General features: G+C 56.4%; 9 protein-coding genes across 9 annotated transcripts; 6 read left to right on the forward strand and 3 right to left on the reverse strand.

The window, feature by feature from the left end:
• Positions 1-469: 469 nt before the first annotated feature.
• On the forward strand, positions 470-3,082 carry EI97DRAFT_387025 (uncharacterized protein; the record flags this gene model as incomplete). Its single annotated transcript, XM_033796099.1, has 2 exons — positions 470-979; positions 1,031-3,082. 2 exons carry the CDS (start codon positions 470-472, stop codon positions 3,080-3,082), a joined length of 2,562 nt encoding a protein of 853 aa, XP_033649393.1.
• A 73-nt stretch (positions 3,083-3,155) lies between these two features.
• Positions 3,156-4,229, reverse strand: EI97DRAFT_241311 (uncharacterized protein). Its single transcript, XM_033794058.1, has one exon. The coding sequence runs from the start codon at positions 3,877-3,879 to the stop codon at positions 3,229-3,231; it is 651 nt and encodes a 216-aa protein (XP_033649394.1). The 5' UTR covers positions 3,880-4,229; the 3' UTR covers positions 3,156-3,228.
• On the forward strand, positions 4,140-6,060 carry EI97DRAFT_387030 (MFS general substrate transporter; the record flags this gene model as incomplete). Its single annotated transcript, XM_033796100.1, has 4 exons — positions 4,140-4,395; positions 4,502-4,606; positions 4,634-5,190; positions 5,245-6,060. The coding sequence occupies 4 exons, from the start codon at positions 4,140-4,142 to the stop codon at positions 6,058-6,060; spliced, it is 1,734 nt and encodes a 577-aa protein (XP_033649395.1).
• A 540-nt stretch (positions 6,061-6,600) lies between these two features.
• On the forward strand, positions 6,601-8,219 carry EI97DRAFT_437439 (sideroflexin-5). The gene is made up of 4 exons (XM_033799340.1): positions 6,601-6,779; positions 6,935-7,068; positions 7,144-7,238; positions 7,303-8,219. The coding sequence occupies exons 1-4, from the start codon at positions 6,676-6,678 to the stop codon at positions 7,981-7,983; spliced, it is 1,014 nt and encodes a 337-aa protein (XP_033649396.1). The 5' UTR covers positions 6,601-6,675; the 3' UTR covers positions 7,984-8,219.
• A 291-nt stretch (positions 8,220-8,510) lies between these two features.
• Positions 8,511-12,213, forward strand: EI97DRAFT_407365 (actin-like ATPase domain-containing protein). Its single transcript, XM_033796625.1, has 2 exons — positions 8,511-10,780; positions 10,844-12,213. Exons 1-2 carry the CDS (start codon positions 8,739-8,741, stop codon positions 12,039-12,041), a joined length of 3,240 nt encoding a protein of 1,079 aa, XP_033649397.1. The 5' UTR covers positions 8,511-8,738; the 3' UTR covers positions 12,042-12,213.
• A 3-nt stretch (positions 12,214-12,216) lies between these two features.
• On the reverse strand, positions 12,217-14,518 carry EI97DRAFT_437441 (uncharacterized protein). The gene is made up of 2 exons (XM_033799341.1): positions 14,220-14,518; positions 12,217-14,152 (listed from the first exon to the last, which is right to left on the reverse strand). Exons 1-2 carry the CDS (start codon positions 14,260-14,262, stop codon positions 12,468-12,470), a joined length of 1,728 nt encoding a protein of 575 aa, XP_033649398.1. The 5' UTR covers positions 14,263-14,518; the 3' UTR covers positions 12,217-12,467.
• Positions 14,519-14,871: 353 nt separating this feature from the next.
• On the reverse strand, positions 14,872-16,449 carry EI97DRAFT_462450 (uncharacterized protein; the record flags this gene model as incomplete). Its single annotated transcript, XM_033801267.1, has 4 exons — positions 14,872-16,149; positions 16,203-16,235; positions 16,289-16,344; positions 16,404-16,449. The coding sequence occupies 4 exons, from the start codon at positions 16,447-16,449 to the stop codon at positions 14,872-14,874; spliced, it is 1,413 nt and encodes a 470-aa protein (XP_033649399.1).
• Positions 16,450-17,443: 994 nt separating this feature from the next.
• EI97DRAFT_241608 (actin filament organization protein-like protein App1-like protein) lies at positions 17,444-19,342 on the forward strand. The gene is made up of 2 exons (XM_033794059.1): positions 17,444-18,955; positions 19,039-19,342. The coding sequence occupies exon 1, from the start codon at positions 17,703-17,705 to the stop codon at positions 18,951-18,953; it is 1,251 nt and encodes a 416-aa protein (XP_033649400.1). The 5' UTR covers positions 17,444-17,702; the 3' UTR covers positions 18,954-18,955; positions 19,039-19,342.
• A 190-nt stretch (positions 19,343-19,532) lies between these two features.
• EI97DRAFT_427448 (uncharacterized protein) lies at positions 19,533-21,563 on the forward strand (the record flags this gene model as incomplete). Its single annotated transcript, XM_033797224.1, has 4 exons — positions 19,533-20,155; positions 20,270-20,693; positions 20,789-20,911; positions 21,059-21,563. Exons 1-4 carry the CDS (start codon positions 19,648-19,650, stop codon positions 21,561-21,563), a joined length of 1,560 nt encoding a protein of 519 aa, XP_033649401.1. The 5' UTR covers positions 19,533-19,647.
• Between the last annotated feature and the right edge of the window lie 765 nt (positions 21,564-22,328).

A 22,328-nucleotide genomic window follows, 5' to 3' on the forward strand; every position in this document is an offset into this window, starting at 1 on the left:
GCCAGCTGTGCCCGCGAGCGCTAACCGGAGACGGCAAGGCGAAGCCACCCGGACCCGGGCCAACGAACGCCCAGACCAATTGAGCTCGAGCTGTGAGCATACCTCGTCTACCGGAGCCAACTTTTATCTACCAACCAATTCACTCCCGCCCTACCACGTACCGCAGTACATAACCTCCGCCTCACCCTCCGCCCTCCCTCCCTCCCTCATCCCGGTCTCGCCCTCCTCGACATCTTACCCTTCTCCGCCTCTCCCACTCTCTCTGCATACGGCTCTCTGTCCGCCGCCCCTCATGGCGACTGCCGGTTTGCTGGCCTAGTTTGCCCGCACTGCCCCTCCCTCCAAACCTCCCACTCACCCTCTCTACCTCTGTTTCTGTGTTTGTGAGGCTTCTCTCAGCGCCCATATCAACCAATTATCTCCACACCGTACACCCTCGCTCCCCGCCTTCCATTGCCATTCGAGCGAAATGGCCGACAAGAAGCGTTCGAGCAGCAGGCTCTCTTCGCTGCTCTCGCTAACCTCCATTGCATCAGACAACTCCGAGTCCAGTCCCATGGCTTCGTCTGAGCCTGCCGGCCGCTTCAGAAAAGTGAGGAATCGCATATCCTCTGCAACCCATCTCTCGCCCGTTTACCCCCCTCCTGGCACCGCCGCCCCCGCAAACCTCAGCACGACAATACAACCCCTCGACTCTGCGCCTCCTGTCCTCGCGTCCCCCGACCCTCCCCCACCGATACCCGCTCCTCGCTCCTGTAGTGATCCACCCACTCGTCCACACTCTAGCGCTGGTATAGGGAGCCGTGATCCTCAGCTGCTCGACTATTCGAAGCTGAAGAAGCTCAAGCGACGCAGTGCATTCTTCGCTGGCCCACGGTCCAGCGATGAGCGACTGCAAGAAAGAGGGCCCCTCGCTTGGATCGTCGGGCATCAAGGAAAGCTTCCTTATGATTTGACTCTGCTTCTGAATGGAGAAAAGGTACATCTCCTTCTACACCGTTTGGAAGTCATGCCCCTAACCCTATAGTAGGTTCCGGAGCTGTGGGACGAAGAAGGTGATACACTGTTGTATCTGTTTCCAAGAATGGCAGGCAAAGGCCCCTCCTTTCGAGTGGATTCCTCCCTCTATGCTTCATCTCAGTATATGACTCGCCTGGTCCATGGCCGATTGTACAGCGATGCCTCACTTGCCCCGCAGCAGGGATCCCGAAGAAACTGGTCAACTACCAACACACCCTCTCGACCTGGGTCACCGGATCGGAGCGTGACAGAAGGCAGTTCGGACGGATCCAAGGGCTCGAGGGCGTTGAGCGATGCTACCGAGGATGATCATTCGGAGAAACATTTGTACCTGCCAATACGACTCAGTACAGACAGTCCGCCAGTGACGGCCGCGGCGCGAGAGCCCGGACTTAGCGTTCAGGACATCGACACTCTCGTTACCTATCGGAACTTCGTCGCCTTTCTGATGGGACAGTCGTTAGTGGCAACCGAGCGGCATCCGGACATCTTCACCATTTTCATGAGGATCGCCGACATCTTGGAACAATACCAATTCTCCAACTTTGACGGATCCACCTTCGGCGAGGTTGCTGCATCCAGCTTCGACTGCTACGTAGACGAGTTGCATCTGGCCGACGTGAGGGCCAGCCGTGAGAAGACGATTGAAGCCATCGTCCTCGGAGAGCGCATGCGATCCTTGGCTCTGTATACCGAAGGCTTTGTCCATGCGGCAGGAAAGTTTGAGAACATCAAACAGCTGAGGCACTCCAAATTCGACTTGATAAGTCGTAAGACGGCGACGAGGTTGGCGCGGGCATCCATGGATCTGGATCTGCGGTTGAAGAACACAAACACAAAGCTGGCCGACTTTGACTTTCCCGCCATCTTCTCCGGCATCATGAATAGTGACACCGCAGACGAAAAGAAGGTGGTTCGGTTCAAGAACTGGAGAGCTGCTTTCATGGCGTGCCGGTCGTTTGCGCTTGATTACTACAAGTCAAAATATGGCTCATGGCTTCCGAAAGCGAAGTCGAAGAAGAATAACCTGACAACGAGCGGACTGAATCGGCTTGTTCTCCTGGATCTCTACAACGACTTCTCCGACTTGTACGACCTGCTTGTTGATCGCACCAACCTGACGACCCGAACCGCAGACGGCTTCATGACGAATGACGAAAGCACGGATTTCGAAGCGGTCGTTCACCGTGCTCTCCGCAAAGTATTGAGCGAGTATGACCGTAGTACTCCGCCAGTGCAGCCGCCGATCCCCTTCGACTTACCCCTCTACCCGACACTCCGAGGCGGCACGGGAGACTATCCGTCTGGTGATCCGAAGAAAGACGCCAAAGCGCGGTCTAAGAAGCTGAAAGCAGACGACATTTCGAGAATGATCCGGCAGTCGCATAATGCCGATGCCGAACAGCATACCGATTTCTTGGAAGCATTCCGCCGCTTTGAGCACAAGCAGGCCTCTGGCTGTACCACGGAGGAACTCTGGGAAATGCGGTCAGGTCACTGGCTATTCTTGTATGCTGTGATTCAGTCACTCCCCATGTTGGTCGTGGACGCACCCGGTGTTCGCTTCACAGAGGGAGTGGAATACTTTCTATGCGAGCCGCCTCGATCGGGAGTTCCGTGGGGCCGCGAAGACTCCAACCGGGCGAGGACCTGGTTTGGGGTGGCCGGCGGCTCTCAAGTGGTCAGCCTGCCAACAGACGTCGTGGAGCATGGCGTTGAGGGCGTCTTCCGTCGTTCGCATTGCTGGAAGATGGCAGAGAGATGGTCCAAGAATGACGCGATGCTCCAAGCCGCAGTGCACGAAACGATCGATTCTGAGCCTCTGCCCCCGCCACCGGGTGTCTTGATTGAGAATATTGGATCCCACTCTCGCTCGCAGAGCCCCGACCGCCGGCGCGAAAGCGTCATGAACCTGGGGCTAGAGGCCCTACCACTGCCCGCTACAATCGGGCCGAGCACCACGCTTGCCGTAAGGCCTGCGTCCAGCAATGACCCAACAAAAACATTTGACGCGATCCTGTCCTCAGCCGAGCTAAGCAAGCCGGGGAAGAAGAAGAGGTAGACTCTCAACTTCTTACACCGAGCTTTCCAGCTAGCCAGGGCTGTTTGCTGTCCTGCGAGGCTCATGCAATCGCAGGACCTCGGTTCGGCGCTGGAAGAGGATCGAGTGATGACAATGCGGCCTGGCAGTGTACTTGTACATGGTATTTAGCGATGACTGTTAGTTTGGCCTAGTTTATCATGGAGATGGAAACATAAAAAGCTTAATAATAGTAATAATTCCCTTCTGATGCCTATAACATCGCCAAAGAGAATTACGCGTTCATGGAAACTACTACGCTCCCACAGCATACCCTCAGAGACACCCAAGCAGGAAAGCGCCTGGGGTCGGTACCGAGGTAGAGGATCTCCCCGCGATCTACGTCTAGTGACGGTGATCTGTTCAGTCCGTCGCGCGTTAGTTGAAGCTTGGCTCTCAAGAGGGTGACTGATGATGCCTCTAATCCTGACTCCACTATTGACGTCTTTTCCACACCACACAAATGCGGCACTAAATCGGTTTTTCGAGCCTGGAAGGTACTGTATAGTATTGTAAAATGGGGTAGACCGAGAAGACGCCGAGAGTGACCATACCGGTGCTGATGTTCCGTACATGCAAAGTCGCAGTGAATAATAAAAGATTAGTTCAAAGAGGTCCAATACGGCCTCTATATACCGGTCATATAGGCTTGCACAAGTGCATCCCCTATACGTATCAGAAACATAAAGCATACTTATCTCTTTACACAAGCCAGAACCGCTCATAAAGCCGCGAGGACGTGATCTGCCTTCAACGCTCCCATCGGCCACGACGGCCATTACTGATTAGACTAGACGTCAGTGATAGACGTCAGTGACTCAGATTAGCTTCACGTTCCCAGACATGTGCCATCTAATACCGTATAAAGCCTTGGATCGGCGTACGCAAGCCCCGAATCTCACAACGGCCATATATAACGAAACAGGATGTCCTCTCTATCCCCACCCTTCTCTCCTACACTGCGACTTACGGACATATCACACATCCACTCATCTTCGTTCTGGTACCACACCAAGACTCTTCGCAAACCTCTTCCAGCATGCCTTTCACTCTCTCCCATCCCTTCAAAGCCAAGGCGGATGCCGAGGGAAAGACAACATCCTCTCCGCCTCAGACCCAAGAGGTGGCCATCGAGGACGACGCCGATGACGAGAGTCTGCTTGCATCCCTGACGACGGAGAAGGGCAAGCGCATCCCCTGCGAGCCAGAGGGTATCGTCGACGGATTGACCGCGCACTCGTGGCCATCGTGGAAGAAGTCGACCGTCTTGACTGTCGTCGCCGTCTGTCAAACTAGTTGGTCTTCCCTATGCTTCGTTCGGCTCACCTTCTGCCGCCTTTTTTGCCTGTGTTTGTATGCAACCCCATGACTGGTCGCTAATGCTGCTCTTCTCTCTCCTAGGCATGAACTTCAACGCTGCCATTTACTCGAATGCGATAGATGGAATCAACGAACACTTTGGCGTCTCGGACGCTCACATGGGTAGGGACCCGTCGCTCAACACTGGTAGACAGTCATAGTGACCGGCTATAGGCATGTTCGCCTTCTTGGTCCCGTACGCCTTCGGCTGTGAGCTGTGGGCTCCGTGGAGTGAGGAGCTCGGCCGGCACTGGGTGATGCAGATCTCACTGCTCTGCGTCAACCTCTCCATCGTCATGTGTGCCACGGCTAACACCTTTCCTCAAATGATCGCCGGCCGCGTACTGGGTGGTCTCTCTTCCGCCGGTGGCTCCGTTACTCTCGGCATGGTTGCAGACATGTTCCATCCCAAAGACCAACAGCCTCCTGTCGCCTGGGCATCTCTGTGGTCCTGCCTGGGTGCCGTGGTCGGGGGCATCTGCGGTGGTCCTCTTCAGCAATACACCAACTGGCGCATGATTTTCTATGTCCAACTGGCCTTTGGCACCTTCGCCCAGCTCCTCCAGCTCTCCGTCTCCAGGGAAACTCGCGCGACCTGCCTCTTGGATCGTGAGGCCATTCGTCGCAGGCAGGCTACGGGAGAGGAAATCTACGGTCGCACCGAGATTACGAGCTTCTGGGAGAGGCTCGAGCCGAAGCACATGGTCAAGACTTTCGCCCGGCCTTTCACTGTAAGTATACCCTAAGCTCAATGTGAGATGATGCCGTACTGACGCTTCGAAAAGATGCTCTTCACGGAACCCATCGTCCTCTGCCTGTCGCTCCTCTCTGGCTTCGCCGACGCGCTGGTCTTCATGTTCTTCGAGAGCTACGGACTGGTCTTCGCGCAGTGGAGCTTTACGCCCACGGACATCCGTCTCGTTTTGCTCTCTCTCGCGGGCGCCTACTGGATCACGTACGCCGGGTACTTCCCCATGTTTGCGCGACACAGGCGCCTCAGGAGCAAGGGAAACGAGCTCGCACCGGAGACTCGCCTCTCGCTTCTCTGCTTCGTCGTCTGGGCACTGCCTCTTGGTCTTCTCGGTAGCGCCTTTGCCGGAACCTCGTCGTGGGGCGGCATGGTCTTCTGCACGTTCCTCATCGGCATGGCCAACTGGGCCATCTACTTTGCGACCATCGACTACATGGTCGAGGCGTATGGATCCTACTCGGCGTCGGCGACGGGCGGCAACGGCTTCGCCCGCGACTTTCTCGCAGGCTTGTGTGTTCTCTATACGAAACCCATGTTCAAGGCCCTGGGCATCCGCAACACATTCCTCGTCCTCTTCGCCGCCTCCTTCTTCCTCTGCATCCCCGTCGTCGTCTTCTACCGATGGGGACACGTTGTGAGGCAGAAGAGCCGTTTTGCGCAGAAGATCAAGGCGCAGCGTGCTCGCGATGAGCGGGTCGCGGAGCTGATTGTTGCCCGGCGCGCGAAGAAGGCGGCGACAGAGTCCTCGTCCACTGTCGCTACGGAGGCTTCAGAGAAGGAGGCCCGCTGGCCTTCCATTACTGAGCCAGCACCGGCCACGGGCGCAACCGTTGTCGAGACGATGGTTTAGACTTGATCCCGTCCGCTCCTGCATCGGCGTCTGTGCGACATGGTCTCTGAAGTACATCTTGAAAAGACGGGAAAAAAGAACAAAGGAAGTTGACAATGAAGAAAACAAAGAGGGAAAAACGGCCTTGCTTTAGTGTTTCTGCATATCTGTTGTTTCATGATACCCTCTATCGTCAGCGAGGATCTGTCGTGTTACTTATTGTGTTGAATATGCTCTTGATAAGGAGGCTAAATTGCTAAGGGATGGACTTGTAGGTAGCTTTTCTCTCCATAGAAAATGAACCCCAGAAGATAACAAAGTGATTGACAAACATGTTTCCGCCTTTGATCGTGATGAAGAGACTGTGTAGTCGACTTCTGCCCCGGCGGTGAGGCATGAGGTCGTCGCCGATCTGAACCCGAGGGCTCTCACCGCCTAGCCAGCCGCCTACCTCACTTATCTATCTCTTCCCCACCAAAAAGAGGCGCCGATACGGGCCGGAAGCACTTTATCCACGCGACGCTGCAGGTCCTCAAAACCCACAGCAAGGAGAGCTGTCACTCCTTTGTCACCCTCTCCTCCCTCCCCTCTCGCGGGCGCAACGGGCGTGTGTTTCCCTCGGTCAATCCTCTGACCATGACCTCGTCGCTCCCCGGAACGCGCGACCTGCCCGTGTCGCAGTACGATCTCAGCACGTATTGGGGGCGCGTGAGGCATGCTGCCGATATATCAGATCCCAGGTGAGACCACAGCGCTGGGCGCCATGCCCGGAGAACCATTGCACGGTTTCGGGGGTGGTGAGTGACGACGGTCTTTTGCGAAGTCCTGCTGCGACGTACACTTTTGTCGGATTGGAATCGACAAGGGGACACATGCTAACTGTTTCTCGCTGCAGGACACTTCTCACGTCGTCGGACGGCCTCGAGAATGCGAAGCAACTCGTCACAGCGTACAAGACGGGCAAGATACCGGACATGACGCCCGAGCTGTGGAGGGCGAAGAAGATCATTGACTCGACGATCCACCCAGGTGCGTGCGCGGCGCATGCTGCACAGCAAATCTATATACAATTCCCAAGGGATGAATGCTGACTGGGAGGCAAAGATACGGGACAGCCCGTCTTCCTGCCGTTCCGCATGTCGTGCTTTGTGCTGTCGAATCTGGTCGTGACGGCGGGTATGCTCACGCCGGGGCTTGGGGTACGTTTGCGCATCCGATATTGGAATATATCAGGGGAAGAGAAGCTGATGTGCTGGTATCCAGACGGTAGGGACTCTAGGCTGGCAAGTCACCAACCAGTCGCTCAACGTCGCCATCAACTTCTCCAACGCGAACAAGTCTACGCCGCTTTCGACATCGACCATCATAAAGTCATACTGCCTTGCCGTGAGCGCATCTTGCGGTGTCGCGCTGGGCTTGAATGCGCTGGTCCCGCGCCTGAAGAGCCTCTCTCCGAATGCGAAGATGATTGCGGGTAGACTTGTCCCCTTTGCGGCCGTAGCCAGCGCCGGTGCGCTGAACGTCTTCCTCATGCGCGGCGAGGAGATCCGACACGGCATCGACGTGTACCCCGTCCTGTCGGAGGCGGAGAAGAAGAAGGTCGAATCCGGAGAGCTCCAAGTCCAACCCCTGGGCAAGAGCAAGAAAGCAGCGACGCTCGCCGTGGGCGAGACAGCACTCAGCCGCGTCCTCAATGCCACGCCCATCATGGTTCTGCCGCCCCTGATCCTCGTGCGGCTGCAGAAGACGGAGTGGCTCAAGCAGCGGCCGCGGATGGTGCTACCCGTCAACCTGGGGCTCATCCTCACAACGTCCATCTTTGCGCTGCCGTTGGCATTGGCGGCGTTCCCGCAGAGGCAGGCAGTCAGTGCCAAGAGCTTGGAGGCCGAGTTTCATGAGCGAGGGGGGAAGGATGGGTTGGTGGAATTTAACCGTGGCATCTAGACAGATTCACTGTCCATGTATGGTTCTGCTTGATACCAGCGGGGGAAGCAACAATACATATAGATATGCAGAGGGAACACTAGTTCGGAAACATCACACAGGCAGTCCTCCAGGACGATGTTTAAAGAAACATATCTAAGATGGAGACATTCGCCCCCTTGTGTGCCTGTAGCCAACGGGTCTCTACTGTTACTATGTAACTATGTAGATAGAAATGAATGCTCCTGATTGGCCAGTCGCTTGTTACAACGCTCGAGATGGAGATAGCCAGCAGTATTCAGGACAGGTGGATGTATCTATCGGCTTCACTCGACGGTTAATGGTCGGCAATGCGGACAGGTTGCAACGGCCATTGCATCCATGTAGTCTAGTAGTAAGGCTAGTAAAGGCGCCTGTGCCTGATATTTAATATTTAATCGAGATGGGGTCAAGGTGGCCTCTACTGTGGTACAAGGCTAAGAGCCAGGTGGCAGCTCTTGTCGCAGAAAAGCGGCAGGGGTCCCGAGCTTCCTGCATTTATATCAGATACTTAAAACCACAACGTCTCATGCCTCCTTTGACTTTGTTTAGACCTGCGCCCTTTTCTCTACAATCGTTTTCATTTCCACTACTCTGAATTGCTAATTGAGCCGCGCACGGCGTGCGACGAGCAACCCCCGCATTGCCCACCTCCGAGCCCTCGCCGCACCTCTCCTCCAAAGAGAGCGTGCACGACAGACAACTCCCCACCTACGAACTCTAGCAACACACACAACATGGCGCCCCCAGGCCGACGGAGACCCCTCTCCCCGCTCCCCCTCCTCCTCTCGCTCCTCCTCCTCTTCACCACCACCGCCTCCGCCGCCTCCTCCGCCGTCCTGGGACTCGACCTCGGAACAGAATACATCAAAGCCGCCCTCGTGAAACCCGGCATCCCCCTAGAAATCGTCCTGACCAAGGACTCGAAGCGGAAAGAGGTTTCGGCCGTCGCATTCAAGCCTCTGAAGGGCGGTAAGACGCTGGACAAGGGCGCCTTCCCCGAGCGCTTCTATGGCGGCGATGCCGTCGCATTGCAGGCACGCTTTCCGGCCGACGTGTATCCCAACTTGAAGACTCTGCTGGGTGTGCATGATGTTTCTGGTGAGGAGGTCCAGGTGTACAGGCAGCGGTATCCGGCCGTGGGCGTCGTCGAGACAGAGGGACGGAAGGCGGTGAGCATTGAGAGCGGCATCTTCGCCGAGGGCGAGAAGAACTTCTCCGTGGAAGAGTTGCTCGCCATGGAATTGAGGAATGTGAAGGAGAATGCGAAGGCTTTGGCTGGGAAGGCGTCCGCGATTGAGGATGTCGTCTTTACCGTTCCGGCTTTTTACACCGTCGACGAGAGACGCGCGCTGGAGACTGCGGCGCGCTTGGCCGGCCTCAAGGTTCAGGCCATGGTTACGGATGGCCTGGCTGTCGGCATCAACTACGCCATGACGAGGGAGTTCCCCGTCGTGAACAAGGGAGGAAAGCCAGAGGTACATCTCGTCTTCGACATGGGTGCTGGATCCGCCACGGCCACGGTGCTCAAGTTCCAAGGCAAGCAGGTCAAGGATGTGGGCAGGTACAACAAGACGGTCCAGGAGGTGCACGTGTTGGGTTCGGGCTGGGATCGCACCCTCGGGGGCGATTCCCTGAACTCCCTTCTGGTGGAAGATATGGTAGCCGAGTTTGTCAAGCTGCCGGCCGCGAAGAGCGCCTCCATCACGGCGGACAAGGTCAAAAGCCATGGACGCACCGCGGCAAAGCTGTTCAAGGAGGCCGAGAAGGTTCGCCAGGTCCTCAGCGCCAACACGCAGACTTCGGCCTTCTTCGAGGGCCTCTACGAGGACGTCGATTTCCGGTACAAGATCACTCGTCAGCACTTTGAAGAGCTCGCCGCCGACTACGCGGCCCGTGTCGAAGGGCCCATCACCCGCGCTGTGGAAGCGGCAGGCCTTAAGCTGGAAGACATCGACTCCCTCATTGTTCACGGCGGCGCCTCTCGCACCCCCTTTGTCCAGAGTCGCCTGGAGAACCTCGTCGGCAAAGCCAAGATCAAGGCGAACGTCAATGCCGATGAAGCCGCTGTGTTCGGTGCTGCGTTCAAGGCTGCCAGTTTGGCGCCCTCGTTCCGCGTCAAGGAGATCCGCGATTACGACACCCAAGGTTACAACCACGGCATCCAGTACATGTTCAATCTCAAGGATTTGGACCAGAAGATCTTCACGCCCGCGACCAAGATTGGGGCCACCAAGGATCTCGCCTTCCAGATGATGGGCGACTTCACCTTCTCCGTCTACCAAGCTGTCCCCGGAGCGAATGGGGAGGTCGTCAAGAACCCCGTTCTGGAGTTTGAGAGCGGAAACCTGACGCGAGTGGTCACCAAGTTGATCGATGAGAGCAAGTGCGATAGGGAGAGCTTCAACAACTACGTCCAGGTTCGATTGAGCCCCATCACCGGCACTCCCGAGATCGTTTCTGCCTGGGTTACCTGCGAAGCGGAGGTGGAGGAGGCCAAGGGCGGCATCGTCGACGGCATCAAGGGGTTCTTTGGTGGCGGGAAGAAGGATCAGGAGGCGCTCAAGGAGGCCGAAAGCAGCAGCGCTTCTGGGTCTGCGTCTGCGGCTTCTGCGTCCGAGTCTGCTTCCGCCTCCTCCTCGTCGGCTGCCGAAGCGCAGCCTTCTGATGCGGCCAAGGGTAGTAAGAGGAAGGAGATGCGATCGGCCATTACGTTCAAGGTCACGCAAAAGGGTTATGAGAAGGTACCGCGCAAGGAGTTCAAGAGGATGCAAGACAGGTGAGTCCCCTTTTTCCATCATCGTCATGGAAGCTATACTGGACTGGAACTAACAATGTGCAGGCTCGCGGCCTTCGACGCATCCGACAAGTCCCGCCGTATCCGCGAGGAACACCTCAACTCCCTCGAAGCTTTCACGTACCGTGTCCGTGACCACCTTGAGGACGAAGCCTTCATCGCGGCCTCCACCGCCGAGATCCGCGCCGTCATCGAGGACAAGCTCAGCGCGGCTTCCGACTGGATCTACGCCGAGGGCCACGACGCCACGGAAGATGTGCTCAAGGCCAAGCTCAAGGAACTCGAGGATGTGGTTGAGCCAGTGCTAAAGCGCAAGACGGAGGCCAAGGAGAGGCCTGAGGCGCTCAAGGCGATGCGCGAGGCGATCGACGGGTTGAAGAGCGTGATTCCCATGGTGAAGGAGAATATCGAGCTTTCTTCCGCGGCGGCCGCGAAGGGTGCAGAGGAAGAAGGGTCATCTTCTTCGGATCCTCTGGCGGATTTGGAAGGCGCAGAAGCGACCGCCTCGGACGGGGCTGCTCCCAGTGCAACGACGAAGAAGACGGCGAATTTCGCGACGGATGCGCCCATCTACGAGCCCAAGGACCTGGAACTGCTCGAATCGACGGCGGCGGCGGGCGAGAAGTGGCTCGCCGAGGCGGAGGAACGGGTCAAGGACGTGCGCGCGCACGAGGATGCGGCCGTCACGGTTCAGGAGATCAAGGCGGAGACGCAGAAGATCAACGATGCCGTGGTCGAGATGATGAGCAAGCGGTTCAGCTTCTTGACGCGGCAGCGGCAGGCGGAGGAGAGGGCGAGGAGGGCCGAGGAGAAGGCGAGGATGGAGAAGAAGAAGGCGGAGAGGAAGGAGAAGAAGGAGAAGGAGAAGGGGAAGGAGAAGAAGAAGGCGAATACGGAGGAAGAGAAGAAGAAGGAGGAAGACCAGAAGAAGGAGCCCACGCGCGAGCAGCCCACGGAGGAAGAACTTCGCGAAGCGCTCGAGGCGGCGGGGATTAAAGGGGACAGCGGGGTCAAGCTCGAGAACCTTGGGCTGAAGGACGGACAGCTGAAGGATAGCAATGGGAAACCGCTGTTGAAGCTCAATCTAGGCGAGGATGCGAGCGAGGAGGATATCCTGGCGGCGATTGATCGGGCGGTGGAGGAGGGGAGGGAGGAGGTGAAGCGGAGGAAGGAGGAGGAGGAGAAGAAGAAGAAGAACAAGGCGAAGGCGGAGGGCAAGAAGGAGGGGCATGATGAGTTGTAGAGGAGTTGGCAAGGGGTTGCGAGAGAGTGGAGGAGGTGTGTATATATATGTATTGTGAAGGTGTGATGCTGCACGCAGAGTGTATGTCACCATCGGCATTCTTTAGGAGTTTTGGTCTATTAGAGACAAGAAGGCGAGGCCGTGAAGAAAGAGAAATAACGATATATTCCACTTTGCTGTATCTCCTAGATATGTGCGTGGACTTGCCGTTCAGTTGGAGAAAGTTTATTTCGGTGTCAGATTGTAAACTCTGGCATATGCACATTAAGATGCATGGATTATTCCGTTGTACCTGCATATCAATCATATCGACTCAGAACAACATATGCAACGCTCTACATTTCATCAATCGCTCCGCCATGCTATGCACTCATTCACTTCGTCATCTCATTAGATACTGCCAGTTCCATCAAACAAACCGAACCGTTACCTCTCCCGCCCCATGCCCAAGCCCCCACCACCGGCCCACCACCCGGAATGACTCCACACCCGATTCTCCTCGTGTGCCCTCTCCACCGATTGCGCCATTTTCCGCCGATCCAGATGCAGATCCGCATGCCCGTTCGCCAGCATACATGGCGCAGAGGGATCCCAGGGATCCGAGGAGGGAGGCGTGTCATTTCCCACAGAAGGAGTGTGAGACCGAGGCGGCGACGACTCGGTTTCGGAAGGCGGGGTAGCGCTGACGGTGGAGGTGGAGGTGGAGGTAGAGGTAGAGGTAGAGGCAGAGGCCGATTGTGCGGTTAGCTTTGGCGATGCGAGGGGCGAGTACGTCGGAGGGATGTGGTTCAGGATGCGCCCCGCGGCGAAGACACAGCCTCCCATGGCATGGCGGATGAGGCTGTCTCCGGCTAGACTGCCGATGATGAAGACATTGGGAGCGACCTCGAGTGACGTCTCGGCTTTGGCGCGGAGGGTGCGCCCAGATATCAGGGAGGAAGAGTCGACGTCCGGACCCAGGATTTCCGAACGGAGATCGGGCGAAAGGTAGTCTAGCGTGCCGCGTCTGCCAACCACGTACTGCAGTCCGCCGACGTTGCGAGTGATTTCCTCTCCTGATGCGAGTTGAATCGTCACTGTTGCAGAACCGGTATCGTCTGGAGACGATACCGATATCACCTGAGCATTGGGAAGCCCTTCGTACTCAGATGCCCAGCTGCGTTGCACAGAGAGAGCGCTCGACCTTCGACGTAGTAGCGGTGACCTTGCACGTTTCTTGGCCGAGGGCAGGGCCGCAAGCTTCATGTGTCTGTAAACGGTCGCGTACTCTGGATATGCCGAGTGGTGGCATCCCTTTAGAGGCGAGGGTCGCTTGTCCGGCGCCCATTGAAAGATGTGGATAATCTTTCTGCTCGGAGGGGTCGAGATGATGACATCAGCGGCAGTGAAACCCGATCCTATTACTAGCAGGGGTTCATCGGGAGTATGCAATTGTGCGAGAGGTGCCAGCAGAGGAGGCGGAGGGATGTTGATTGTGAAGATGCCGGAAGCCAGGACTAGATGCTTGCAATGGATACCTAGGGATCCAATCGCAAACCCTTTCGCGGTGCGATATACGTCGTCGGCTCTCGTGGCCGTGTATACGGTGTCGGATATGCCCACGGCCTCGGGATACGCCTTGAGGTACTCTGCGAAATCCGCCCGGGTTGGCCGAACAAAGTCGCACTGGCCCTGCTTGCCGATTCGTGCCAGGTGCTCAGCATACGAGTATCCAGGCAGCGAAAGCTGCTCCGCATAGCTCAATGTCGCTATATCGGCACTCGGGAAACCGGCGTTCTCCGCCCATTGTCCGCCCGGTTGATCTGTCTGCCCAATGACGACATGTGATACGGTCCTTTCAGGCTCATATCGCCATTCCACGCATGACTTCGGATTGATCTCCGTGTCGGCATTCGGCCGCAGAAGCGTGTCGAGCAGCGTATTTACGGGAAGCGCCTGGGTGGAGTAGCGGAGAGAGGCGAGGAAGTGGGCGTGGAGGTCCGGCGTGAGTTGGAGCAGGTTCGGGCGCCGAGATAACTTGGAGTCTAGGATGGCATCATGGTGCCCGCCAATGTAGTACGGTATGTGGCCGTGGAGAATGTAGGAGAGAACAAGCGCAGATGGGCCATTGCCTGGCGAAGTGTGAGTGACAGACACAGGTGGTGGGGGTGGTGTTGATGGGGATGAATGGCGACAGACCTATGATGACGGTGTCCACGCATTGTGGGAGTGCGCGAGCCATGTACGGCCAGCAGGAGGAGCAGATGCCATGGGGGTGGGATACTGTTGGGGAGTGGGAGAGGTTAATGTAGGCTTGGTCAGGGACTTTTCATCCATGGATAGCGTCAGTTTCCTTTCAGCGCTAAACTCGACTGCCCGATCAATTCCCGTTGGTGGGGCGGGCTTCGCTCTGGAGAAGGGGAAAGCGGGCGGGTTCCCCTCACCGGCCCCTCGTCTAGTACTACTGTGTAAATATAGTAGGTAAGACTAGGGACTCGCATCGATGGATCGGACAATCGTAGCTTTTTGGCGCTTCTCCATTAAACGACTCTGCTTTGTAAGCAATATCGAAGGGCGTAGACGGACGAATATGTGGCCGTTGAGACAGATACTATGTAGGAATCACGATTACTATCTCTGAACACTACCGAATTCAACTCCAGCTGACATGGTGGTATCTAGGACGTTCAACAAACAAAACTGTACAGCGACTGATAGAAAATACCCGCTTTCAATGTGTCAACTCTGCCGTAGGTGCAGCAGTAGCTGTCTCTGCTCTTCCTGTGTTGTGTGATACCCTCACGTAACAGGCGCTTATGTATCGACCCCCGCATGGAACTTGAGGAGCCTCCTAATATCTGTAGGTGATCGGGGTGCGCTCCGCGACGGGCGACACATCATTGTCTTGCCGGTTGCCGCTGGTCTCGGGCGTCCTTGGCCGCCCCGCGTCCGAGACTGGAGAGGCTCCACGCATTGTCGGGTGGGTTTCCGCCGTCTGCTGCCGACCCTGATCCTTGTCGTTTCCATGGGTTCTGGGGGTAGGGTTATAAGTGGAAGTGTAGTGGTCCGCGAAGGGGTTGTCGTCTTCTGTGCTTGACCGTTGTTGCAGTCTAGCGTCGCCGCCGCCAGCTTGCAACGGTGGAGGGAGCGGAAGGTCTGTCTTCTGGGTGGCATCTGGGCCTGGCGCATTGGGAACTCCCACCCCTGGGTGAACAGGAGGGTGGGCCGGTGATTCGTTGCGTGGGGGAGGTTGCGGAGGAGGTGCATATGCGCTAACAGGAGGAGGAGTATACGTGCTAGGCGGACCGGGCATCGATGAGTTGTGCGGAGGGTTGCGGGCGGGAAGAGGCGGCGTGGAAGACATGCCCTGAGCCCTACGAGCCTGTAGGATGGCGCGTTGGTGTTTCGACGCTGCAAGGGACAGCTGCTCGTTCGTCTCAATCAGCGTGAGCATCGTGTCGTCGTCGGGAGGTGGATTGTCACAGTTGATGTAGCCCTGTATGCTACGCTGAGCCGTCATGCATCGCTCCGAGAACTCCTTCACCAGATCGTTGGTCAGCAGCTCATGCGTAGGTGTTGACTGGACCAGTTGCAGCAGAAGCTTCGCAGTTGTCCGTGCCTCTTCAATCCGTCCAGACAGCTCGGCTGGAGGCGGGAGGGTGCGCGAATGCGATCGTGGGCCGGATCCGTAGCCACCTTGCGGCGGCGGCTGGCCGTTCCACGGCGGCGCATTGAGCGTCCGCGGCCCAAACTGCTTCGCTGCGTCGGCCATGAGGCTCTTCTCCTTCCTCCACATGGCGAGGAGGGTTGTGAGGTTGTTGTCATGCGCCTTATCCCGGTCCAATGCATCCAACGTCTCCCGCAGTATCTGTGCCACGCTGGGGTCCTGCCCGTTCCGTAGCAGGTGCTTCACCGTGTCTGCGAACTGCTTGTCCATGTTCTTGGTGAAGGACTCGCCCGGGTTATCCGCCAGGATCCTGATGAGCATAACGGCATTGTATTGTACGTGTGGTCGGGAGTAGTTGTCCTTGGAGAGGAACTTGCGGATCTGGGTGCATGCGGCTTGCGCCGCGGCGGGACTGGCGACTGCGCCTTCGACGATGGTAGGGAGATGGAGGACTTCTTCACCCTGTGAACAGTTAGTAGCCGCGCCTTGAGGGCTCGCTCCATGAATGCGCTTACGGAATTGGTACCACCCGACTCGCAAAATGATCTCTGTCCTCAACGTTATCAGTGGACTCTAGACTGGGCAGCTAGGCAGCGCTCACCAAGCCCCTGACGACATTTGCTTCGGGCGTGTCGGCGTCGGGCGGAGGCTCCTCATCTTCGCAAGCAGTCAGTATGGACGTCCTAAGCAGAGCGGAGTTATGAGGTATGCCATACTGGCCGGACGCCGCATCAAGCTTGTGAAGCGCTTCTTGAGCGCCATTGCCGATGGGCGTGGGGGTTTGTTTGGAACGGGTGGAATTGGGCCAGTCGCCGCGCCCTTTAAAGTGAAGGATAGTCTCCGACGAAGCTAGGGAACGGGAGCGTTTTTGAGCGAAAGGAAGCGTGAGGAAAAGAAGTCGCGAAGCCGGTCCCAACAGTAACGGTGGTCTCCTCGTAGGCTGTCAATGTTCGTCCTAGACTGTGAAGAGAGATGCACGGACCACCTTTTAACTGCACAGCCCCCAGAATGGCCGCGTAGTCTACCTACACAGTACTGTGTACTGTGTAAGTACAGCCGTACAAAAAAGGTGGCGGCCTCTCCATCTTTTACTTATTATTATGCATGGCTGCGCAAGCTGCTCCTCTAGAGTTTGCTGTGCGCAAGGCCAAACGCGCGTCTCTCGAAGCGTATATGGCCCCCAACTGCCGGCGCTAGGCTACTTGAGGCAATATCAAAGCAGCCACCTGGGCAGCCCCAAGCTGACAGCCCAGGAACTGCATGTCAGCTACTTGTATGCCCAACAGGAGCCTGAGCGAAACTCGCCATCCGCTAGCAGAGTGCGCGTCTCAACCTGCAGCTGGTTCGACTCCTTTTGTTCTTCTGTGCCATGTTGTTCTATCGCTGCTCCTATGCGCCCGTGACGCGTGCGGGCTTGGATGCGGTCACACTGTCTGGCATGAGGATGGACTTGTTGTGTCAAAAGGGCCTTTTGGAGCCGACGGATATGTGTACGGTGCAATGTATCATCCCTAGAGGACAAAACGGCGCTGTTCCTGGAAACCGAGAGCATATGGCATGTACGGGAGTGTAGCGAACCTGGCTATGATGGATAATCCGTTAGCCCCCAAGCTGTACCAGTATGCCTACTTGTAGCTGCCTCCGTACTATCACGGTACTGTATTGTACAGAAGACATGATGTCAAGGCAAGCCGTGTGACGTTGAAATCTTAGGTCGCCAAGCCACACGATCATGCGCGACCACCACCCAGAAGCCACTCCCTCCCAACCTTAACCAACCACTTCACCTGCCAGACGTCACTTCTCGACTCCTGCCTGGTTGTGCCTACCCGCCGACCCTCAATCCAAGGCGGGCGCCATCAGAGTCAACGGACCTATATCCTCACCCATGGCGCCGACACGCAGACACCATCCTGTCCCACTCCCCTATCCTTCTGACCTGCATCCGCCTTAAGACACCCTGTCACGATCCTCCTACTCACCCCAACATCACAAGTCACGCCCCATACCTCAAAATGAACACCTCAAATATCTCCGCCTTCTCTCCCTCAGCCCTGGCCGAGGAGCTCAAGGGCATGCCCAAAGAGACGGAGCAAGACCGCATTACGCGCAGCAGTGGACGCTTCGCCGATATCGAGCACGATATGCCTTCGCTGCCCCATCGCTTCAAATTCGACCTCAAGGACAATCTCTCCTCCTGGCTCGGCTCCCGGAATCCCCTCTTCCGTTATGTTGACCCCAGCAGAGACCTCGTCTGGCTCTTTGACAACACCGCCTATCAGGACAGGTCTGGCCGGTGGAAGGCCGAGTTTGTCGCTGCCTACTTTGTCAAGGACAGCGGCGAGGACCTGAGCGATGTGGTAGCCTGGGTCGCCGACAAGGTTGGCCTGGCCCAGGATGATGAAGCCAAGCGCACTATCGAGAACAGGATCCAGCCCATGCTGGACACCATCGTCCCCGCACGCGCCTGCACCGTCGATATCGAGGGCTCCCAATCGAGACTGGGGCCGAGCGGCCGCTCTGGCATCAGTTCCGACATTGTGGCTCTTCCAACCAAGGACCATGCGGATGGCCAAGTCATCAAAACCAGGGTCAAAGAGAGCGTGGCAAAGCAGCCGTTGAATGCGAACTTGAGGTTTGCGACCCCCACCGGCTGGGCTGTCATCTCGGATATCGATGATACCATCAAGAAGACCCTGACACCCGACCCCATTGGCATCCTCAGGACAACCTTTGCCGAAGATCCAGAACCCATTCGCGGCATGCCAGAACTCTACAAGCACATTTCACAAAAACTCGACAATCCGCCATTCTGGTATCTCTCCGCTTCCCCTTACAACCTCTATCCCTTCCTGCGCGAATTCAGAGACCAGTACTATCCTCCCGGCACCATGATCCTGCGCGACGCCTCCTGGATGAACCTTGCAGGCTTCTTTGCGGACCTCACCCAAGGCACCCAAGCCTACAAGGTCGACCGCATGGTCAAAATCCACGGCTGGTTCCCCAAGCGCAAATTCATCTGCATCGGCGATAGCACGCAGTCAGACCCCGAAGCTTTCGGCGAAGCGTATCGCAAGTTTCCCAAGTGGATTGGCGCCATCTTCATCCGTAAGGTGACGGGCGTCGCAGAGATGGACGAGGCGAGGAAGAATGCACCAGAGAGGTTCACGCGGGCGTTCGAGGGTGTGCCGGATGACGTTTGGTATGTGTTTGAGGATCCGAATGAGTTGTATGCGAAGGTGGATGCGTTGACGGCGACGAGATGAATGTGGCGGCCGAGGCTATGATTGTCTTCGCGTATCCACAGATTACACTGGCGTTGAAGGTATTGATGGTTATGGTTATCCGGGGGTGGCTTTTGTTTCACTGTAGTGGGCAGCGTTGGCGTGATACCTCCTTTCTTTTTTCGTGATTGCAGTCATTCAGTTCTTTCGACAGTTGCCTTAGGTCCTTGCTCTACTCGTTACATGTATAACTATCGCATACCCATTCTCTTGTTTCCTGTCACTCTGTTCTCGTTCGTTGGCGGTTATGCTGCTTTACCAGGCATTAATAAGAGAATCGCATTTTCCGTGTACACTTTCTCGACCCTGTCGTCCTTGTATACAGCTCGTTCAACTCAGATGAGTAGGGGTTCAATCGTCGGAGCCGGACGGTGGTAGTGTGAATGCTGCGCGGGCCTGCATCTCCCAAACGGAAGACGAGTATGCCACCGCCTTTCACCGCCGCATTGACCGAAGCTCGGAACAAGCAAACGACGAGGAAGGAGCTCTACTCACTATCCTCGAGAAGAACTTCGCCTCACCAAGCCAATCTCCTCCCCATGATAAAATTCCTTTCGTGAACACTTCTCCCTCAGTCGTGCACTGACGACCGACGTGGATATTCTCCTCCTCCTACCACCCGCTTCTTTACTCAACCCCACAACACAGTCGGATTTCCCAACCTTGAAGCGCGACAATGCAACCTCCAAAGAGCCTCGCCGAATTCGTCCTCTTCCTCATCGCCGTCGGCATCGGCTGCTGGTTCGCCTTCGTCGGTTATGTACTCATACGTCTGTGGTACTACAAAGGCGCTTTGGGTCCTCAACCACGCCGCTACGTCATTCTGCCTCCGTACCTGCGAGACAAGCTGCTTGTTGAGTCCAGCGAGGGTAGTACCAGCAGTTTAGACGATGGACCAGAACCCGCCCACAAGAGGCGCAGTCACGGCCGAGATGATGTCGACGATACCAGCAGCGACGGCGCTACAAGACTTCCCGTCATTTCTGTAAACCGCTGGACCTGCACCGCAATGGTGGATCCCAATGTCGACATCGTTGACGTCAAGGACGAGACGCTGAAGCGCGAGCTGCTCGAAGAAAAGCGCATAAGTCGTATGCCGCATTTTGTGCAGGACGACTGCGGCGACGGCCGCCTCTTCCCTGACATCCCCGAGATTGATCCCACACTTTTCAGCAACGGAAATGGTCTAGACGGTGATGACTTACCCATCTTCGGCAGTGTTGGAGTTCGACATCGTCACGGTCAACGTGTCCCTCCCCGCCCTCACCAAGCTAGAGCGGGAAATACAGCAGTCACAGAGTACAAGCTTCCGCCCTTCCGTTCCGACCCACCCAAGAACTACATGACCATGGGGCTGCAAAAGCTGGACCCATCTACCTGGCTCCTCGTCGACGAAACGTACACTTCCTTCTTCGCCGCGCGGTCTCACCTCCTCGCCACCAAGCGGCCCGAAGTCATCTGCACTGTTTCCGGGCCGGAAGTTGAAGCTGCATGTGAAGAGCTCTTGCGGGAGGTCGTTGGGTTTCTGACGGAGGCCTATCCGGACAAGTTTGATGTCGTGGAGAGGTCCAGGGGGGTCAAGGTGGTGAGAAATCGGATCGTGGGCGAGGAGTTTCGTTTGCAGAAGCCTTGGGATAGGCACCCTTTAGAAGTGTGCGCGCGGTTGGCCATGGAGGATTTCAATATTCTGCAGAGAAGCAACTCTACGGGGGAGCATCGACTGTGAGTTTTACTCTATATTCCTATCCCGCAAAGCCGTATTAGCTTGGCTATTTTGAAAACCCTAATAGGGCATGCTAACCACCTCTTCACATCAGAGTAGCAAGCGCCACCCTCTTCCCCGCTGGCTGGCGCCTCCGCGACCGAATCGGAAAATCCGTCACCGACTTACACGGGCCCGTACCTCTGTGGAAGGGTAAGCTATCCGCACCCGTCGAGCAGTAAGCTCTCCTTTCATTGCCATGCACTCTCTAACATCCTGTTCCTCTTCGTCCATCCTTAGATCTCCCCGACATCTTGAACACAGTCCTTCACAAACCGTCAGCGAACAACGAAAATAGCCATGAGAGTAACACCACCCAAAACAGCTACTTCACTCGCCTCACCAGGCCCACCTCCAACGACGGACAATATAACAGCATGCAACGCCACACCTTCTTCATCCAAATCTCCCCGCACGCCGCATCCTCGCATCCGCTCTCACCCACCTTCCCCCACAGCACCCTCCTCTTCATCCAATCCGGCAAGGACTTCTTCCCAGGCACCATGCGCAATCTCTCCCCCTCCTGCATTCTCGTCCGCCGCGAACGCCAGACGTTCCGTCGGCTGTCCCTGTCCAACACTGTGGTTTTCACCGTCAAGACTAACGTGGAGAGGCTGGTGGATTTGGACGGGGAGCAGAGGCGGAATCTGGCGAGGGAGATTCGGGCGTGGCCGAGCGAGGTGGCGAGGTACAAGGGGAGGGATTTGTGGGGGAGGGTTGTGTTGGGGTTCTGTGAGGAGGAGGGTGCGGACGGAGGGCGCAAGGGAGGAATTGCGGAGCGAGGTGAACTGTTTGACGAAGTGTGCTTGTCAGAGGGGCGGAGGGTGTAGGGTGTAGAAGGAGGAAGAAGAGGAGGTGGACGGAGCTGGAGTGAAGATGGAAGGAGGGTCAATTATATAGATTTTCATGTGGGCGGGTCTGGCGAGGTGTGGATGTGACGTATGCAAATTGCGGTTTGGGGCCATCTTGTGGGGTTTTCGAACCCGTGGGTTCGCTCTTAGGCGGAGTAAAGTAAAAATTTCACACTGCTATACGAAGTGTTTATGTGTTGCTAGTACTACATACAAAGTTATACACATCGCGGTCCTTGCCAGTGAACAATACCTTTGTGGCTGGAGGACTGAAAGTGCTACTTAGCTATCATTCAAACGTCTTACAAACTCTGTTTGGCAAGAATGAATAGTCTTACTATGCGTTTGCGCAACATACCCAGGTACAGCGCACCTCCCCACCCACCCACTCACCCATCACCACCTCCTCCCACCCATTGCCCCAACCTCTGACGGCCCAAAACAAACGCCCTCACCGCCCACCCACCCACCCACCCCCAACTATCCCCACCACCCAAAACCCACCATCATCCCTATATAAACCATCTATAAAACTAGTATCTTCCACACTACTCAAGCCCACATAGTCTCGCGGTTCCAATATGCACTCTCTGGTTTCTAAATTTTCCCCTCTCGGTTACCAGAAAGAAACCGCGTCATCGAAAGCCGTGGGTTCGAGGCTCGGCTGAGACGAGAGAGGCAGCTGTATGTGTAGAAAAAAAGATCCTTCGTGCTGTATGCACTTGAGGGGCTTTTTTTTTTTGG

Source organism: Westerdykella ornata (assembly GCF_010094085.1).
Source record: "Westerdykella ornata strain CBS 379.55 unplaced genomic scaffold EI97scaffold_48, whole genome shotgun sequence".
Lineage (NCBI taxonomy): Eukaryota > Fungi > Ascomycota > Dothideomycetes > Pleosporales > Sporormiaceae > Westerdykella > Westerdykella ornata.

What these genes read in the sequence shown, in the direction of transcription:
- EI97DRAFT_241608 (XM_033794059.1), top strand. Translation starts at nt 17,703, where the DNA reads ATGAACACCTCAAATATCTCCGCCTTCTCTCCCTCAGCCCTGGCCGAG.
- EI97DRAFT_241311 (XM_033794058.1), bottom strand. Translation starts at nt 3,879, where the DNA reads ATGGCCGTCGTGGCCGATGGGAGCGTTGAAGGCAGATCACGTCCTCGC.
- EI97DRAFT_407365 (XM_033796625.1), top strand. Translation starts at nt 8,739, where the DNA reads ATGGCGCCCCCAGGCCGACGGAGACCCCTCTCCCCGCTCCCCCTCCTC. An exon ending in TTCAAGAGGATGCAAGACAG is followed by an intron (nt 10,781 to 10,843) that starts GTGAGTCCCCTT and finishes AACAATGTGCAG; the next exon opens with GCTCGCGGCCTTCGACGCAT.
- EI97DRAFT_437439 (XM_033799340.1), top strand. Translation starts at nt 6,676, where the DNA reads ATGACCTCGTCGCTCCCCGGAACGCGCGACCTGCCCGTGTCGCAGTAC. An exon ending in GCCGATATATCAGATCCCAG is followed by an intron (nt 6,780 to 6,934) that starts GTGAGACCACAG and finishes TTCTCGCTGCAG; the next exon opens with GACACTTCTCACGTCGTCGG. An exon ending in TGACTCGACGATCCACCCAG is followed by an intron (nt 7,069 to 7,143) that starts GTGCGTGCGCGG and finishes TGGGAGGCAAAG; the next exon opens with ATACGGGACAGCCCGTCTTC.
- EI97DRAFT_437441 (XM_033799341.1), bottom strand. Translation starts at nt 14,262, where the DNA reads ATGGCTCGCGCACTCCCACAATGCGTGGACACCGTCATCATAG. An exon ending in CGTGGACACCGTCATCATAG is followed by an intron (nt 14,153 to 14,219) that starts GTCTGTCGCCAT and finishes ACACTTCGCCAG; the next exon opens with GCAATGGCCCATCTGCGCTT.